The sequence below is a fragment of the Dasypus novemcinctus genome, chromosome 18 (genome assembly GCF_030445035.2).
Source record: "Dasypus novemcinctus isolate mDasNov1 chromosome 18, mDasNov1.1.hap2, whole genome shotgun sequence".
NCBI lineage: Eukaryota > Metazoa > Chordata > Mammalia > Cingulata > Dasypodidae > Dasypus > Dasypus novemcinctus.
The window spans coordinates 33,028,150-33,046,061 of NC_080690.1; the positions used below are offsets into that span (position 1 = coordinate 33,028,150).

The 17,912-nt window shown below is 54.9% G+C and overlaps 1 protein-coding gene across 1 annotated transcript in view; it reads left to right on the forward strand.

Annotated features, from left to right (window-relative positions):
* Positions 1-17,912, forward strand: part of CNGB1 (cyclic nucleotide gated channel subunit beta 1) — an 82,434-nt gene that overhangs the window by 40,622 nt on the left and 23,900 nt on the right. The window contains exons 22-32 of the mRNA XM_071208983.1: positions 2,207-2,364; positions 3,481-3,636; positions 3,801-4,009; positions 5,034-5,084; positions 5,476-5,562; positions 7,682-7,746; positions 8,581-8,703; positions 14,094-14,235; positions 14,771-14,930; positions 16,646-16,743; positions 16,838-16,921. Coding sequence (XP_071065084.1) covers positions 2,207-2,364; positions 3,481-3,636; positions 3,801-4,009; positions 5,034-5,084; positions 5,476-5,562; positions 7,682-7,746; positions 8,581-8,703; positions 14,094-14,235; positions 14,771-14,930; positions 16,646-16,743; positions 16,838-16,921 — 1,333 coding nt within the window. The remainder of the gene's footprint in view (positions 1-2,206; positions 2,365-3,480; positions 3,637-3,800; positions 4,010-5,033; positions 5,085-5,475; positions 5,563-7,681; positions 7,747-8,580; positions 8,704-14,093; positions 14,236-14,770; positions 14,931-16,645; positions 16,744-16,837; positions 16,922-17,912) is intronic.

The window sequence follows — 17,912 nt, forward strand, 5'->3', positions numbered from 1 at the left end:
CCAAGATGAGTCGGAAAGACTTTCAGAGAAGACTGGATCTGTTCCAGTTGATTAAAGATGAACTGAGTTGTATCAATAAGGCACTTAATTGCAGTTCACAAAACAGGCCTTGGCCTGACTGTCCAACTTTGGCCCAGGCTTGTCCACGCACTTCTTCCAACAAAGTTCAGTCATCGGGTGCACCAGCTGCTGAAAGCGCTGCTTTGGTGTTTCCACCTCCATGAAATGCTGCAACTGCGGGTCGTGGAGCCCAAACCTGCAGCAGAGGAAGATGAGGAGGAAACCACCCCAGCATGACCACGCCCGCTGAGACCAACTCCACCCCAACTCCCCGACTTTCACGTTTCTCCATGACGGAACTGGAACCACCTAAGCTTTCCTTCTGGTCTTTTTTTTTTTTTTTCCATCCATAATTTCATGGATTTTTGCTCGAAACCACTGGAAATTTCACAAAGTTAAAGGAGCAGGGAAAAAGAAAACCTTATCCAAAATCGGCTGCCTATTTTAGTACATGGTGGAATCATAACTTATGCAGTAGGTCAGGATGGGCTCAGGGTTTAATATCAGAATACAAGGCAAAAATCCGGTATAATAATAAAAATTACCTTTGACAACTCTTAAGGAAGTCAACATGGAGACCCCCTGTATTAGCTAGGTGGGTAAGCTGCTGTAACAAATAGACCCCAAAGATTCAATGAGCTAAGGAACAAGATGCTTCCCACTTTGTGTGAGAGTCATGTCATTAGATGCGTGTTTCAAGCCAGGGGAGACATCTGCTCCATGCAATCAGTTAGGGACCCAGCTGGCTGCAGCTCTGCCACCTTCTACAGGGGGTTCCAAGATCACACTGGTCACATGAGAAAGGGAGAACTGCAGGTCCTCTTCAACAAGTGAGGCCTAAAGGTGCACATATCACTTCTTCTCTCATCCCAGAGAGAACTCACATGGCCACACTTGGGAAATGTAATCCCTGTCTAGGTGGCTGCGTCCCAGAGACGACGCATCATGGAAGGAGAAAATGGATAGGGGGTGAGTGTGCAGCTAGCATATCTGTCATGCCCAAATACCATCTGTCAGTAACCTATGCTGGTTGTTTCCAGCCCGGCTTCCTCCGCTGACCACAAAAGGTTTAAGTATGGGTATGTGGCTGTATGAAAAGAATAGCTCTGTAGACACTGGAATCACATTCAGCTCGGCGGATGCTCAGAGCGAGGCCTCGCAGAGGAGAGCTGATTCCCGCGGCCAGTCTGGACTCCCATGGTTCAGTGCACGTGCTGAGTGGGATGGCAGGCAGACTCTCATTCTTCCTCCCTCCCTCTCTCTCATTCTCTCTCTTCCCCCTCCTCTCTCTTTCTCTTGCCCAAGTGCATACAATTTAACTCCTTTAAGTTAAAGTTAAGGGAATATATAACATGTCCGCTCTGCTTTTTCTGCCAGTTATTTCTCAATGCCCCCCAGACTGGGACTAACAGTTGGATTTTTCTGAGCTTTGAACTGAGCTCCAAGAGTTTCCCCCTAAATTACAAATGGGATCAGATTTTTCAAAATTACTCATTTGGATCAAAATCCCAATGGTACATTTTCAAAAGTTGGACCCAAGTGAGTTTCTTGCCCAAATGACTCTCCTCCTAGGAGATGTGAGAATGGGCCTGATGTTTCTTTTTTTTTTTTTTTAAGCTTCCTTGGACACTCTTTTTTTTTTTTTTTTTTAAAGATTTATTTATTTATTTATTTAATTCCCCCCCCTCCCCTGGTTGTCTGTTCTTGGTGTCTATTTGTTGCGTCTTGTTTCTTTGTCTGCTTTTGTTTCTTTGTCCGCTTCTGTTGTCGTCAGCGGCACGGGAAGTGTGGGCGGCGCCATTCCTGGGCAGGCTGCACTTTCTTTTCGCGCTGGGCGGCTTTCCTCACGGGCGCACTCCTTGTGCGTGGGGGCTCCCCCACGCGGGGGACACCCATGCGTGGCACGGCACTCCTTGCGCGCATCAGCACTGTGCATGGCCAGCTCCACACGGGTCGAGGAGGCCCGGGGTTTGAACCGCGGACCTCCCATATGGTAGACGGACGCCCTCACCACTGGTGGGCCTGATGTTTCTGACATCAGAAGGAAACGGGAGCAGATGGGACACAGATGCTGCCTGGCTCTTGCCCTGGGGCACACAAGTCTCTTCCTGCTCAGTCTGCTCAGCTTTGGGTGATACCCCTGCAGTGGCCAGGACCGGGCTGCTTCCACGGCCAGCCAGAACAGCGCCGTCATCAACGACCGGCTCCAGGAGCTGGTGAAGCTGTTCAAAGAGCGAACAGAGAAGGTGAAGGAGAAGCTCATTGACCCTGATGTCACCTCCGATGAGGAGAGCCCCAAGCCCTGTGAGTCCGGGGCTGGAGGTGGTCCTCCTGCCAGGGTGGGGTGGGAACTCCAAATCCCTGTCAATTTGTGGTGAGGGTGACCCCAAGGAAATGATTGGGGTGCATGAGAGAAGCCCACGTCACCACTCTTTGGACCCCAAATGTACAGATTAAACCCAGAGGAGGGGAGAAGGTTGATGTCCTAACCAATGACTCAGTTGTACTGGGACCCCTCTCCCTAAGGGCAAGTATCCTTACTCCTTTTGTGCCCTTTTCCCACTGGCTGGCAGGTGGTGCCACTCTGGGACGTAGCTCAAGTTCTTGCACTTACATGGTGTGCACATCCTACTGTGGAACTGGATGGTCTAATTTTTCAGAGGCCTTAGTTGGAATATTCTTATGATACTACCCTAGAATAGTATTACCTTTCTTTCAAGGTGTCAGGAGGAAATAGGAGCCATGCTTTCTTGTTGGGGAAGGTTTTCTTGGTCTTTTGAGAGGAGGGCTATGTCTTGGAAGTCATGGCCCCACAATGGACCTGGCAGAGCTGACTTCACAATCCTAGAAACATAGCCATACTGAACCTATATGAGCCAATCCCTAGGTTACCGACAAGCATTAGCATAGATACACAGGTAGGCAGTTAGAGCCAGAGAGACTTCAGAAGTGGTCCCATCCAGTGTCCCATTTTAGAGGTGGAGAAGGAGCACAAATTTCTGCCTCTGAGAAATCTAGAGCAACATTTTTCTGATCTCCACATACCCAGGAACCCCTTCTGACCCTGTGTGGCAGGAGCACTGGATACAAAATGCCCCCAGCCCACCAGAGGGAACCAAGGGGTTCAAACATAGACACACAAGCAGGGGCTGAACTGGAACATCCAACTTTCCCAAAATACCTCATTTGGAACAGCTGCCCGGGAGCAGTTCCAGATGGGTAATAGATAAGAGTTTCTGGGCGGGCACCAGGCTACCAGTGGAGATGGACTGTGGGCTTGCTCTGGAAGAGTGCCTTGGTTTCCACACAGAGCTGACTGTAGATTGTGGGACCCCCAGCTCCTGACCTTGGGTCTGTGGTTGGGAGCCTTCTACCTGGGCCTCAGCATTGGCTCAGACTGTCACCAGTGTCATTCCACAGCCCCAGCCAAGAAAGCCCCAGAACCCGCCCCAGACGCACAGCCGGCCGAGGCAGGGCAGGCGGAGGAGGAGCATTACTGTGACATGCTCTGCTGCAAGTTCAAACGCCGCCCCTGGAAGACATACCAGTTTCCTCAGAGCATCGACCCGCTGACCAGTGAGTCCTGGGGGAGCATTGCTCCCAGGCAAAACGGGAGAGGAAGGAGAGCGGGAGGGGGATGGGGAGAGCAGGTGGGGTGAGGGCGTGAGAGGCGGAGTGGACACCCAAGACTCATGACCTTTTACGCTTTTCAAGACGTTCCCATCTCCTCCCTCCCACAGACCTGATGTATATCCTGTGGCTGTTCTTCGTGGTGCTGGCCTGGAACTGGAACTGCTGGCTGATTCCCGTGCGCTGGGCCTTCCCCTACCAGAGGCCGGACAACCTCCTCTTCTGGCTGCTGATGGATTACCTGTGCGACCTCATCTACCTCCTGGACATCACTGTGTTCCAGCTGCGCCTGCAGTTTGTCAAAGGGGGGGACATCATTGTAAGTCACGGGCAGGGGGTGTGTGGCTGGGGGCGGGCCGTGCAGCCACAGCAGGGCACTGACTTCGGCTGCTAGGACAGACAAGAAAATGAGCGGAGACCGGTCTCCGGAACATCTGCCCATTCTTGCCCTCAGCACGGTTGTTTATTTTGCACTTCCTTTACGTGTTCAGATTACATGGAATGAAATGTGGGCACACAGTACAGGGAATGGCCTTTTGTGTAGGTGGACCTGGTTCAAATCCTGGCTGCACCACGGCTATACATATTGGTCTCTGAGCCTCAGTTTCCTCCTCTGTAAAACAGGGATAGTCATAATTCCCACCTCCTAGGGTTGCTGTGAGGATTGACGGATGTATGTAGAGTGTTCAGCCCAGGTAACTACAGGTAACTGCTGACAACTGGCATTCCCTGGGGATCCTGCAAAGAACATGCTGAGTTCCAGATGCTCTCCTTTTGAGAATTTATGTGCTGACTCAGCCCCTGCTTACCAGGGGGGAAATTGGGGTCTTGGCTATGACTTGTCAGAAGCAGGAGGCAGAGCCTCCCCTGTGCAAATCACTTCACAAAATTCCACACTGATAGCAGCTGCTCCACGTGCCCAGGCAAGTTGAGGTTATGCCTCTAAAGAAATCTGGAGGAAGAATTCCCTGGCTGACCTCTTTCCTGGCCTGATCAGAGCATCTTCCTGCTTCTTAGTAAATAAAGTTGCAAATGGTCATGGAATGGCACAGATCTTGGGGTTACTGAGGCACTGGGAGGAGAAGCTCAATATCATTGTTTTCATCCAAAAACTCCAGCATTTAGATGGGCAATCTTGGACTGGCTTCTTTCCCCCCAGAGCTCAGTCTCCTCACCTGTAAAATGCAAAGGTTCCCTCAAAGCTCACCCGGGGTCCATTTGGACCATGGGTCTGTGACTATGGACACAGGTGGGGGGTTCTGCAGGGGTTCCATCCCTGCTCCTTGTAGGTCAGGAACTGTGCTCTACAGTCATTTCACAGTCATTACTCCATTCTCTTCCAGACGGGCAAAAAGGAGATGCGCAACAACTACCTGAAATCTCGCCGCTTCAAGGTGTGTGCCGAGGTGGAAGGCGGCGTCTCAGGGGTCCTGGAAGCCCTGGAGACCAGTGTGATGTGGTCCCTGCCACATGGAGGGATGTGGGTCCCATCTCCCATGGGAGCGTCCTCTGGGCCACAGGCCCCGAGAGGCCACGCAGGCCGGGTGTGGGGTGTCTGTCCCACCGGGCACAGTGGCCATTTTCCACGGCAATGAAGCTTCCCGTGGGGTGGTCCACAGGCTCTGAAAACCAGGCAGGGGCCTGAGGGTGGGACGCCTTCAGCCTCCTGGGCATTGTGACTGCCCTTGCCAGGGAAGGTGGAGACTGCCCCTCACCCGCTCCGTCCCGCAATCCCAGGGCCAAGGTTGCTTGTTTTCCACATGTGGTGTCACATGGGCATTTCAGATGGACGTGCTCTGCCTACTGCCCTTAGACTTTCTCTACTTGAAATTTGGTGTGAACCCCCTCTTTCGCCTGCCTCGCTGTTTAAAGGTAAGACCTGGGGAGGCATTTGCAAGGTGTTGGAGAGATGCCTTTGCGCCACACGCAGCTTAGTGGAAAGTTCATTCCAATAGCTCCTACTTCTGAGGCTCAGAAAGGTTAAGTAACTTGTCCAGGGTCACACAGGTGGAAAGGGAGGGAGTCTGGATGAGAACCCAGACATTCTGTCTCCATGGTCTATGGTTTTATTTTGTTTTGTTTTTTAAAGATTTATTTGATTTATTTATTCCCTGTCCCCCTTGCCAATTGTGTTTGCTGTCTGCTCTCTGTGTCCAGTTCCTGTGTGTTCTTCTGTGTCTGCTTGTCTTCTCTTCTCATCTTCTCTTTAGGAGGCACTGGGAACTGATCCCAGGACTTTCCGATGTGGGAGAGAGGCACCCAATCGCTTGAGCCAACTCAGCTGCCTGTTTTTTCGGTGTGCGTGTGTCTCTCATTGTCTTTCCTCTGTGTCTCTTTTTTTTGTTCTTGCATCATCTTATTGCATCAGCTCTCTGCATGGGCCAGCTCGCTTTCACCAGGAGGCCCCGGGAATCGAATCTGGGACCTATAGATGGTAGATGGGAGCCCAATTGCTTGATCACATCCGCTTCCCTATGGTTTTTTAATGATAGAGACTCTCAAGGGAGGGGCTTCTGCTTTATAGTGGTTTCCATCTAAAGGACAGAAGAGAGGCCAGGTGACCTTATGGTGGTCTCCAGCTAAAGGACAGGGAAGAGGCTGGGTGACTTGCCCAAGGCCTGGGAAGTGCCCTGGATGACCGGACGCAAGTGCTGGGAAGTGCTGGGGTGACCATGAGCCAGCAGCCCGCCTGTTTCCTCACTGTCGCTATTTGGTGTCGTTTTGGCCAATCCTCCTGTCACTCACTAGGAGGAGCCAGTGTCCCAGGGACACCGTGGAGCAGAGACCTGTCCACTGTCCTGTCACAGGACCAGGCTGGCCAGCCACCGGAGCCCTCGGCACCCTCCAAAGGGTTTTGCTGGGACAGTTTGAGTTCCCCTCTCTCTCCTTACATGGCGCCTCTACCCAAAAAGAGTAAAGGGGAGCATTAGCACAGCCTCACCAATCCAGAGTTTTGGGCAGAGGAAAAGCAGCAGGCATGCGAGTACCTTGAGGAGGAGAAAGCACCCCTTGCTGGATGTAGGTCCGGAAGCTGCTTCCTGGCTGCCCGGGGGCCTCTTTCTTCTACTCTGACGTGTGCCGGCCTCCCGGGGGCTGAAGAGCTGGCCTTAGAGTGATGAGCGAAGGTGAGGAAGGTCAGGCCTGCAGGCAGGTGTGGCCCAAAGAGAGAGGTGAGGTCCACGGCCCAGTTCACTCAGTGGCCCCAGCGCGCCCACATCATGGTCCGCACACCTCAGAGGAGGCGAATGGTTGAAAGCAAATGAGCTCCTGGGTGATGGCTAGCGTAGCCCTGAGAGAATCTTCACAAATACTATTTTCAAGTGTCAAAATGCTACGTACAGAGATCTAGAGGGAGTGCAGCATAGTGGAAAGAGCTTGCAGTTTCGAGTGGGTTCTGGGTTCGAATGCTGCCTCTGTCCCTTACTGGCTGTGCACTTTGGGCAGGTTACTTAACTTCCCTGAGAACCTGTTCCCTCTGGGTAAAAGGAGAATGATAACACCCACCTCATAGGTAAATAAGTAACAAGATAATGTATGTCAAGTGCTGGTCATATATGAGGTGCTCACCCAGGAGAGCAAACATTAATTATTAGACCATTATTATTAGAAATAAGCCTTTGAAGGATGAAAGTGAGCATTGCTAGGGGGGCTGTTTCTTTATAAAACTGTTTAGTTTCAAAGCAAAGATTTAAACAGCTTCCTTCACCTGGGACACTTATAACCCTGGAAGCTCCACGATGGGACTCAGGGGACCTAGGAGCCCCCTGAAATTATAGACCCATTGTGAGCCCGGGATTAGGAAACGGAGCCTCCGACTCCCGCTCCCCGGAGGGCTGAGGACGTCTGGTCTTGAACGCTCACTGCCCAGCGCCCTCCGCCCGAGGGCTGCAGCAACGGTCCCCCCTGCCCGTACCTGCGGGGAGCGGGCCGGGAAGACGGGGGCAGCGAGCCCACCACGGTGGGCTGCCCTGACGCCTGCCCTTCCTCCCAGTACATGGCCTTCTTCGAGTTCAACAACCGCCTGGAAGCCATCCTCAGCAAAGCCTACATTTACAGGTGAGAGCCCTGCGCGGGCACATGTGCGCACAGCACCCACGCAGCCGTTAGGGCGTTTGCAGCGATGGAGCAGGACCTTCCCTACCCCCGTGCCCTCTCCTTTCAAGACCCCCTGGCTCTCGAGGTCCCATCGGCCCCGGAAGCTGGGCCTCTTCATGGCCTGGTGTCCTCTTCTCCAAAAGGATGCTGTGATTTCTAGAGAACCAGGAGTGTCCCGTGTCCCCCCATTGAGATGAGGGCCCACGTGGGCTGACACCACGGCTCACCGGCGTGTCCAGTGAGTCGGCCCTCGTCTTGGTCTCGGCCCATGGAACTGAGACCCCTCAACCTCGCTCAGACTTGGGGACTGGTCCCAGGGTGTGACACGAGCCCAGCAGCCGCGCTGGAACGAGGCTCCCCGCACCGTCCCGCATGGCGTGGCAGGCCGAGCCTCATTCTCTGCACCTCTGGGCAAAGCTGCTCCTCCCCAAGGATACACTTCCCCTCGGGCTCCTCCACTCCCCCAGAACTTGTGCACACACGTGGCTCTGCTACCCGTGCCAATGCCCACCCCGATCGTCCACGACTTCGTACACATCAAGCAGTGCATTCCTACTGGCTGGCACGGTCTCCAAAGCGCCTCCGCCCGGCCCCGCCCGGCCACTGGGGGGTTCCCTGGCCAGGCGTCCTTCCTGCCAGGCAGCCGGGCAGGGCCCTGCAGTCCCAACATGGGGGGAGGTCGGAAGTGGGCGTGGGGGAGGGAATGCCTGGCTCGGCCCCCTGCCATGCCAGCCCCCGGGGCGAGAGTCACCGCCCCTCTTTCTGCCGTGTTCTTAGCGTTTCCTCCTTCCGCAGGGTGATCAGGACCACGGCCTACCTGCTCTACAGTTTGCATGTGAATTCGTGTCTGTACTACTGGGCGTCGGACTACCAGGGCATCGGCTCCACTCACTGGGTGTACGACGGCGTGGGAAACAGGTGAGCTGCCCTTCCTCCTTGTAAGCCTCGGCACAAAGGCTCCGGGACGGCAGTCGCCTCGCCTACCGTGAGGCCCGCTTGTTCACGAAGAGCCTCTGCCATGTTCAGATTCAAGGGCCGGCTCTCCACGTGCCCGCTAGGCTCACATTTCCTGAGCACCCGCCTGTGCCAGGCTGCGTGCCAAGCAGAGGCAGATCCGGGCATGAACAAGACCCGCCAGAAAGTTCCTTTCAGCACCCCAGAGTTGAGTAGGGTTGGCAGATAGACCCCGCACGTGCAGCCCCTCCTCCACCCCCCAAGTGGAAAGACGCCTGAGGCTCCTTCTCATGGCGGGGTGGCAAACAAGGCCAGCCTATTTGCCACGCCAGAGGTCTGCCATAGACCATGGCACATGCTGAAATGACGATGATATGATACAACAAGCACGGCAGGGCCCCGGTTGTGGACCGGCCCGGTTGCGAGCACTTTACCTAGTGACTCACTCATTCTTCCCAACAATCTGCCAGCACCCCCAGTTTACAGATGAGGTAGCAGATGGGAGGTGCTACCCAGGCAGTGTGGCTCCTGATCCCCTGGTCGGGGGAAAATGGTGCCAGCGGGACATCCAGTGCAGCGGGGTGGGTGGGCAGGTGTGGGCAGACGGTCAGAGTTGAGGAGGCTTCACTGCAGAGTTGAGTTTGACCTTGGCCTTGATAGGTAGAGAAGGGGCCAAGAACCCGGGAGGGAGGGAGCAGTGTGAAGAAAGGTGGGGAGTTGTAAAGTCTTGGTAGACTCAAGGTCCTTTGTGCTTGGAGGAGACATGGCATGTGGAAGTGTCTGGAAGGGCAGCAGGACCTGGCTGCCAAAAGGCCCCTGCACTGGCTGTGGGGGTTGAACCGCCCTTACCCCCCAGAGCTGCGTGGGGTTCTTGGGCGCTTGAAATGCAGCTAGTGCAGCTGCGATACGCTGTGAGTGTAAAACACACGCTGGCTTTTGAAAATTTAGAATGAAAAATATAGGCTAGCTTATTACTACCTTTTTATACTGGTTACATGTAGAAATGATAATATTTTTGACATTTTGGGCTAACTAAAATATATTCTTAAAAAGTCATTTCAGGGGAGTAGATGTAGCTCCAGAGGTTGAGTGCCTGCTTCCCACATAGGAGGTCTTGGGTTCAATGCCTGGTACAAATTTTCTTTTTACTTTTAAAAATGTGGCTACTAAAAAAAGCTAAATTACATATGTGGCTCATGTTACATTTTTATTGGCTATAGCACTGCTCTTGGCAATGGGGAACAGTACAGGGTTTGTTTTTCTGTTCATCTTCTTTTTTAAATGATACATATTCTGATTATAGAAGAAAAATCAGGGGAGCTGATGTAGCTCAGTGGTTGAGCACCTGCTTCGCATGTATGATGTCCCAGGTTCAATCCCAGTATCTCCTAAAAAACAAAACAAAATAAAACAAAAACCAGGAACATACTCTCCTCAACTGTGTTTCTCTGATTCTAAGATGCAGGTAACTATATGACTCAACTGTCAGTTCCAATCAGCTTTTTAGAAAACGGGAAACATTGCACATGGACTGTTAGATACATCCTCAGGATAGAAAAGTGAAAATGTGAAAATATGTCACTAGGGAGGAAATAGGATACAATATTGTATATATTTTCCCATCGTTAGAATTGAAAACAAGACCGGGCCACCCCCCACCCCTACCCCCCAAACCCCCCCCACCCCCACGACCTACCGGCCCTCTTTTACCTGTCCCCTTATCAGCGGCTGCCTAGGGCACCTCCAGGCTCCCTCCCTGTTACCCGTGCTACTCCCAGGAGCATCCTCCAGCGTGAATCTTCATCCTCTGGGCTTCGCATTTCCTCGTGAAAAATTGCTACAGGGGATGGCAGGACTGAAGGCAGGAACGTTTTTAAGGTTTCGATGCTTATTGCAACTACCCCGTTTTCACCCTCACCCGCGCCAGCACTGGTTTTACTGCTTTTCAGACCTTTTAAGCAGGAGAGTGACATGACTGAGGGAGCTTTCAGAAAGAGCCTTTGTTAGTCAGCCACAGGGGTGCTGATGCAAAATACCAGAAGTCAGTAGGTTTTTATAAAGGGTATTTATTTGGGGTAGGAGCCCACAGATACCAGGCCATAAGGCATAAGTTCCTTCTCTTACCAAAGTCTATTTGGAGCAAGATGGCTGCTGATATATGTGAGGGTTCAGGCTTCCTGGGTTCCTCTGGGCTCAGCTCCTGTTTTCTCCACGAGGTCAGCTGTAGACTAAGAGGCCCTCTAGGCTTTGCCTCTCTCCTCAAGGTCAGCTGTGGACTATCAGGGCTACCTGGGGCTCCAGCTTCAGCATCAAACTCCAACATCAAAAGCTCAACTCTGTCCTTTGCCATGTCTTTTATCTGTGAGTCCCCGCCCCCCAAGGGGCAGGGACTCAACGCCCTAATGATGTGGCCCAATCAAAGCCCCAATCACAATTCAATCATGCCCAGGTACAGACCAGATCACAAACATAATCCAGTATCTATTTTTGGAATTCATAACCACATCAAACTGCTACAAGCACCCTCCTGGAGGAAGCGAAAGGGGACGCCGGCATGCCCTAAGAGCGCAAGAAGGTCAAGATGAGGGCGGTGAGGACAGTGTGGGAGGAACCTGGGCTCGTGGGGTCGAGAGTGGGGTGAGCCTGGAGGTCCAGAGCCCAAACACTAGGGACAGGGAGCCCGCCATGTGACCCCTGAGGCTACCTGCCAGCAGGTGACAGGTCACAGCAGGTCTCTGGACCTCAGGTCCCTCACCTGGAAGCAGAGATGACAATAGGACCCACCCCTGGGTGGGTCTCAGTCCCTGCCCCCGTGCCTGGCTAAAGTGGGTGCACGGTCGGGCCAGCGGTGGAGTGTGGTGGTATCGGTCACCCGAGGGGGGCCTTGTCTCGCCCTGGGCTGTGCCCATTTGTGACAAGTAACACTCTCTGTCCAGCTGTCAACGCCTTGTCCACCTCCCAGCACTTGCTTCCAGCTGGCGACGGTGGTGGGAGGGTCCCATAGGGCAGCCTCTCTGCAGAGTGGTTATTCATTCAGAGCAGTCCCTTCCCTGTATGGACGCCCCAACCTCACCACCTTGGCCACAGCTGTCACGCTCTACGGTGGGCCTATGGCCCAGGGGAGCCACACCTCTATGGCGACACCCCGGGGTACAGGGTGGCCCCGGCAGCTGGGCCTGACAACAGCGGCATGAAGGCATTTCCTGGCACCCATGGGGCGGTGGAGTGAGTTGGGGTGGTGTCAGGGCTAATCCCCCATCCCTGATGGGCCTGCTCCTGAGCCCACGGCTAGAACCACTCCTTCCTTCCTTCCTTCAGTCACCCCTCACGAGGGGGCCGAGAGAGGACAGGGAGGCCCCTTCTCTGCAAAGAGAAGACCACAAGCTCTGCATCACACCTAGCTCCTGGGTGAGGGCCTCACCCACTCAGGCTCAGTTTTCTCATCTGCAAGATGGGGGCAATAATACTTTCGGGTTTTGCGAGGATGAAAAAGCCGTGTGTAAGATCTCAGCCCCTGCCTGGCCAGGAGTGCGTCGCCTACATCCGACGGGTAGTTATTGTTATGGGGAAGCTAGCAGACCAGCGGGGTTCAGAGATGTCAGGGGGCAGCTACAACCACTCCCCAGATACTGGAGCTAAAATGTGAGAACCAGCTGGCTTTTCTGAGGAGAGGGATCCCAGCATTCCTAAATTCTCAGTGGGTTTTTACTGCACCCAGCTAAGAGCGCAGCTCCCTGGGCCAGGCCTGGATGCCTGTCAAGCAGGGAAGGGGAGGACCCGGGATGACCATCTGGGTCTCCCTCCAGCGGGGACCCTGGGGGGCTCGCGCTGCTCAGGGGGCACGCTTTCTTGGCAGCAGTACTCTTTTCCAAATAAAACCCTCAGAAAACCCAATATATGAACAAGTCCAAGCTGTGGAGGGGGATTCCTCAAGAAGTCCAGTGTCATGGTTACTAAGAACTTAGCTCTCTGTGGAGTGCCTGCTCTGAGTCTGGCCTCGGGGCCCATTCCCCGCACCCCCCCCCCACCAGGCTCCCTCTCCAGCCCCACGGGGCCTGGAGCGTCCCCCAGACCCAGTGGCACGAGAGGCAGGACCTCAGGGAGGCCCCTAAGAAGTGTGCTGCCCACAGAAGAGTCCTCCGGCCAGGAAGGGCTTGGGGGGAAGCTACAGTCTTGTGGGCATCACTTTGGGTCTTCTGTTTACGGCTGGGGGTGTGAACATCGAGCTTGGGGACAGCAGTCTGCAGGATGGGGCTGGGAGCAGCTGAGGCGACTCCAGTCGCCCCCTGGTGGTCAGGACCATTATGACCGGTGGGCTTGACAGGGCAGGTCTGTCTTGGGTTGTCCTGAGACTTCCATGGACTAATGAGGTGCAGAGAGGCCCAGAGCCCCCCCACCCCACTCGCCAGCAGCCGCTGCTCCCCCCTCCCAACAATCACTGCATGTTCACTGGCCTGTCCCCACTCTGTTCTCCTGTCCACCGGATGCACGTGGCAGGCACCAGCCACGATGAAGGTCTTGCCAGCTGACATTTCCTGGGAGGCCCTCGCGTGCCGGGCACTCTTCTAGCATCAGGTTTAGTCCTCATGACCTGGTGAGGGATGGTCTATTGCCATCCCTATTTTACAGAGAAGGAAACCGAGGATTGGAGCGATGAGGTGCTTTGTCTGGATGAGCCCAGGCCGTCTGGCTCCTGAGCCCACTTCTAACCACGATGCTGCAGAAGCCACTGGTGATGGCACCCGGGGGGACTAGTTCAGGGTCACCCTAAGAGTGGATGGTTTGCCATTCGAGTGATGGTCTCCACTTTGGGGCTGAGTGGAGGCCCTGAGTGTCTCAGTGGAGCAGAACCCTGGAGCCACAGCAGGCTCCAGGCAGCTCCTGTGTGCCCTGGAGGAGGGAAAATGGGTAGAAAGAGGGGGGATCAGAAAAGGTGGTCCCCAAGAAATCGTCCAGCCTTGATGTTGGCTCTCTCCAGAATTTCCTTGTTTTCCATGAACCAACACGATGGAGGACTGGGAAGGAAAGATTGTGGACATTCAAGGACCCTTTCCTCTTTGAGGGAGCCCAGATATTAGGAGTTGGAAAGCCCTGGCCCACCTCCTGCCGACTCTTCCTAGCAATGTCCCAGAGCCGCTTTCCACAGGAGAGCACGACCTTGAGGGTTGGGGCAGAGCCAGGCTCAAATCAGGCGGAGCCCGCGAACACACCCTGCGAGACGTACAGTGCGTGAGAGAGCTGGTTCTCCTTGCACTTTTCTGAGCTCTAGAGGGCTCTCTCTTGCACGGGTGCGTCTCTGGGAGGTGGGCAGGGTGGGCCCGGCATGACCGAGTCCCCTTCTCCCCTCCCTCCAGTTATGTTCGCTGTTACTACTGGGCGGTGAAAACCCTCATCACCATCGGTGGGCTGCCCGACCCCCAGACGCTCTTTGAGATCGTCTTTCAGCTGCTGAACTACTTCACGGGTGTCTTCGCTTTCTCCGTCATGATCGGACAGGTAGCTGGGTCCCCCGCCCGGTCCCCAGGCCACGCTCCTACCGGGTCCCCTCTCGGCAGTCTCCCTCCTGCGGCCGCGGCTGGAAATCTCACCGCCTGCGCCCGCTCCCTTCGGACGGGGCTGGGAAAGAAGGCTGGTGAGGGGCGGGCAGGAAACCCCTCTGTGGGCGCCCTGCCCTCTCCGCCGCCTCTTTCCACGCATTTCGGCCCCCCTGTGGCACCTGGGAGGCCTGCGCTGAATGGCTGTCTGCAAAGGCGGAGGATCTGGGCTCTTCCTTTTGAGAACCCTCTGGCGTGTCATACCAGCGCCAGCCCGGCGAGGCTTCCTCCAGGGAACTCCCCGCCCCAAGCCCACCCTTCTAGAGGCGGAAATTCCCCCATCAGCAAAGGCCTCGCTCCCTCCCGCCCCCACCCCGCCCCACGACGAGCAGGTACCCTGGGTCTGCGTAAAGTAAACGTGTGCCCGACACACCGTCCACACAGCCCGTTTAAGAGCCCCCCACTCTTACCCAGCGGTTTCCTTGACCCCCCCCCAGATGAGAGATGTGGTGGGGGCCGCCACCGCGGGCCAGACCTACTACCGCAGCTGCATGGACAGCACGGTCAAGTACATGAACTTCTACAAGATCCCCAGGTCCGTGCAGAACCGCGTCAAGACCTGGTACGAGTACACCTGGCACTCCCAAGGCATGCTGGGTAAGCCGGCCGCACCCCTGATGCCTCCAGCTGCTCCAGGGCCACCTCTCGTTGCCCAGCGCCCCGGCCTGCCTGGGCTCCTCCCTCGCCCTCCTGAGACCCCAAACGCTGGGCCTCTCGTGCCTGTGGCCACATTTACGAGGGAGGGAGCTCGGGGGGCCTGTGGGTGCCCCTGAAGACTGGAGGGCTTGTCCTCTGCTCTCCCCACCCTGCCACATCACCCACCTTAATCTGCATCCCCATCACGGTGCAATCTCTCTCCATCCATATAGGTGCAAAATGTTTTGATGTTATGATTTGCCTCTCAAATTATTTGGCTACAACAATGCCTTTAATTCACCATTGGCTCTGATTTTTTGACATTGGTAGGGTGTGCTAGGTTATTCTTCATAGTGGAAGAGTCTTGCAAATTCTTTCCAAATCGGGAAGTTTTTATGGATTCTAAATTGAATGCTTAATGAAATTTGAATTTATTGATTATGTTTATTAATTTTGATTTTTTTTCCTGTTTCCTTTTTCTATTTGGGGGTGAGTAATTTTGATTTCAAAGCCTAGACATCACTTTGGAGGCCTCTGAAAAGTCCATAGGCTACTGGCCCTGTGCCTTAGAGCCCCCCACCCCCACCCCAATCCTTCAGGCAAATAAAAGGGTCCTGCTGCCTCCGTGGGATTCCCTCTGGCCCCAAAGCAATCACACTTCAGCCCCCAGTCTCCTGAGCTGGGAGTGTTGGCAGGTCTGTGGACAAAGGGTGTTACAATCTTCCTTATTATCTGTTGCTAGTGCATATCACACTACAGTTCACAAGGTGTGTTCACATCCATTGCTTCGTCCCTTCCCGGGGCCGCCTTGTATCATTTCCCCTTTTTTCAGAGCAACTGTGTAAGACCAGAGTGGAGGCTGAGCTGCCCCGGGGTTGTGTGGACCAGGGCCTGAATCCATAAATAATAAATGTGGTGCGGCAGGAGGGGTCAGAGTCAGGGTCAAAGAGTGTGCTTCCGTTTCCACGACTTAGCAGCTCTCAGAGCTGCAGCTTCCTCCTGCGGAACCGGGTCATTACGAGGCTCACTCATTCCCCGCCAGGCTCTGTGCTGGCCACTGCAGACCCCGTGGCGGAGGCCCCGTGGCGGGCTGAGCAGACGTGGCCTCTGCTCTTGTCCGCAGGCCCTGGAGCTGCACGGCTGGGTGGAATGAGTCCACCCCTGCCGGGCTGTGCGGCTGTGGGCAAAGCACCACCCGTGCCAAGCCTCCCTTTCCCCATCTGTGAAATGGGGGTAAGAGTGTGCCCCTCTTGGGGTGCTGTGTGGTTAATAAACTAACCTTTGTAAAACGCGCTGTAAAACAGTGCCCGGCATGCAGTGAGCGCTCTCACACGTGAGCTCTTTGCTAGTATTATTCCTGCAGTGTGAGTTGGGAAGATAGACCTTTAGCAAATAATCACAAAAAAAGGTGTGATAAGTGCTACAGTACAGGGTCTGCTAACAGTAGCTGGGAGGGGGGATGTCAGGAAAAGGCTTCCTGGAGGAGGTGACATTAGTGAAGATCCGGTGGGAGTTAGCCAGGGACATGCATGGAGGTGTTCCTGGTAACCTGCAAAGGCCTGGGAGAGGGCACCCAGGGACTCCAGCGTGCTGGCAGGGAAACGGGGTGCCCAGAGCCAGCCAGGGCAGCATGGACTCGGCCTGTACGGGTGAAACGTCCAAGGTCTCGTTCACAGACGAGTCAGAGCTGATGGTGCAGCTTCCGGACAAGATGCGGCTGGACCTGGCCATCGACGTCAACTACGACATTGTCAGCAAAGTGGCGCTCTTCCAGGTACGGCCCAGCCGGTGCCCCTTCCCCTCAGGGTGCGGAGGCCCCCGGTCGGCATCTTCTTCTAAACGGGGCTGCCTCCCCCTCCCTGGTACAGGGCTGTGACCGCCAGATGATCTTTGACATGCTGAAGAGGCTTCGCTCCGTCGTCTACCTGCCCAACGACTACGTGTGTAAGAAGGTGAGCGGGGCGGCCGCTCGCGGCTCGGCGAGGAGCGGGGCTGGAGGCGCGCCTTGGAAGGGTCCAGCGGGCTCTGCAAGCCGGGCAGAGGGCGGAAGTGCCCGAGAGGGGGAGAGCGGCCGCAGCTCCACGCGCTGCTCACCCCGCCCGAGAGCGGCCGGCGTGTTGGGATTGGGAGGCTCTGGGCGGGCTCCCGGCAGGGGCGCAGGGACGCATGCGCATCTCTGCAGCTCCCGCACACGCAGGATGCGGGGCCGGGACTTCGCTGAGCGGGAACTGGCCGGGCCTGAAGAGAGGCGGGGCCTTGACCGCGCAGGTGCGGCCGTTCCAGGGTCTTGGTCTTCTATTCAGAAAAATGGGCTGGCGGGGGGGGGGGGGGGGTTGGGGGTGGGGGAGGTGGGCTAGGTCAGAGGTTGCAAAATGATGGCCCTTGGGTAGGATCCAGCCCACAGATGTTTTATAGTTTTATTTATTTTTGTATATTCTGTTTTTAAAAAGTTGATTCATTTTTTGTTTTGTAAATTGGGAAGTTTCACCTAAAAATCCAGATTCCTGGCTTTACTTCAAAACGGAAATCTGTTGATACTGGATCCCACTTTCCCAAATAGCAGAGAGTCAGCTGGAGCGGAGGAAGACTTGTCCCCAAAAGTGGAGGCATTATGCTCTCGCCTGATGCCACAAGCCCCACCACTCCCCACAACCCCCCACCAGGCTCCCTTCACTCCTTTTCATCACCCATCTGATCCCGGGAAACATTTGGGTTGGAATCCTGGGACTGGGCAGTGTCTAGGGCCCTTTCTGCTCCCACTCTTTGGAATCCAAGGTGAAACCAAGGTGAGTGATTCCCAGGAGAGCCAGTGGCTGAGAATTAGCGTCGCAGCCCAGAGACTAAGAGAGGTTTGGGAGCAAGAGATCAGTTGGTCTGATGTTAGACCACCTCCTCGCTGAGCAGTCGGGCATGTTGCTTGCCCTTTCTGAGCTTTGGTCTTCT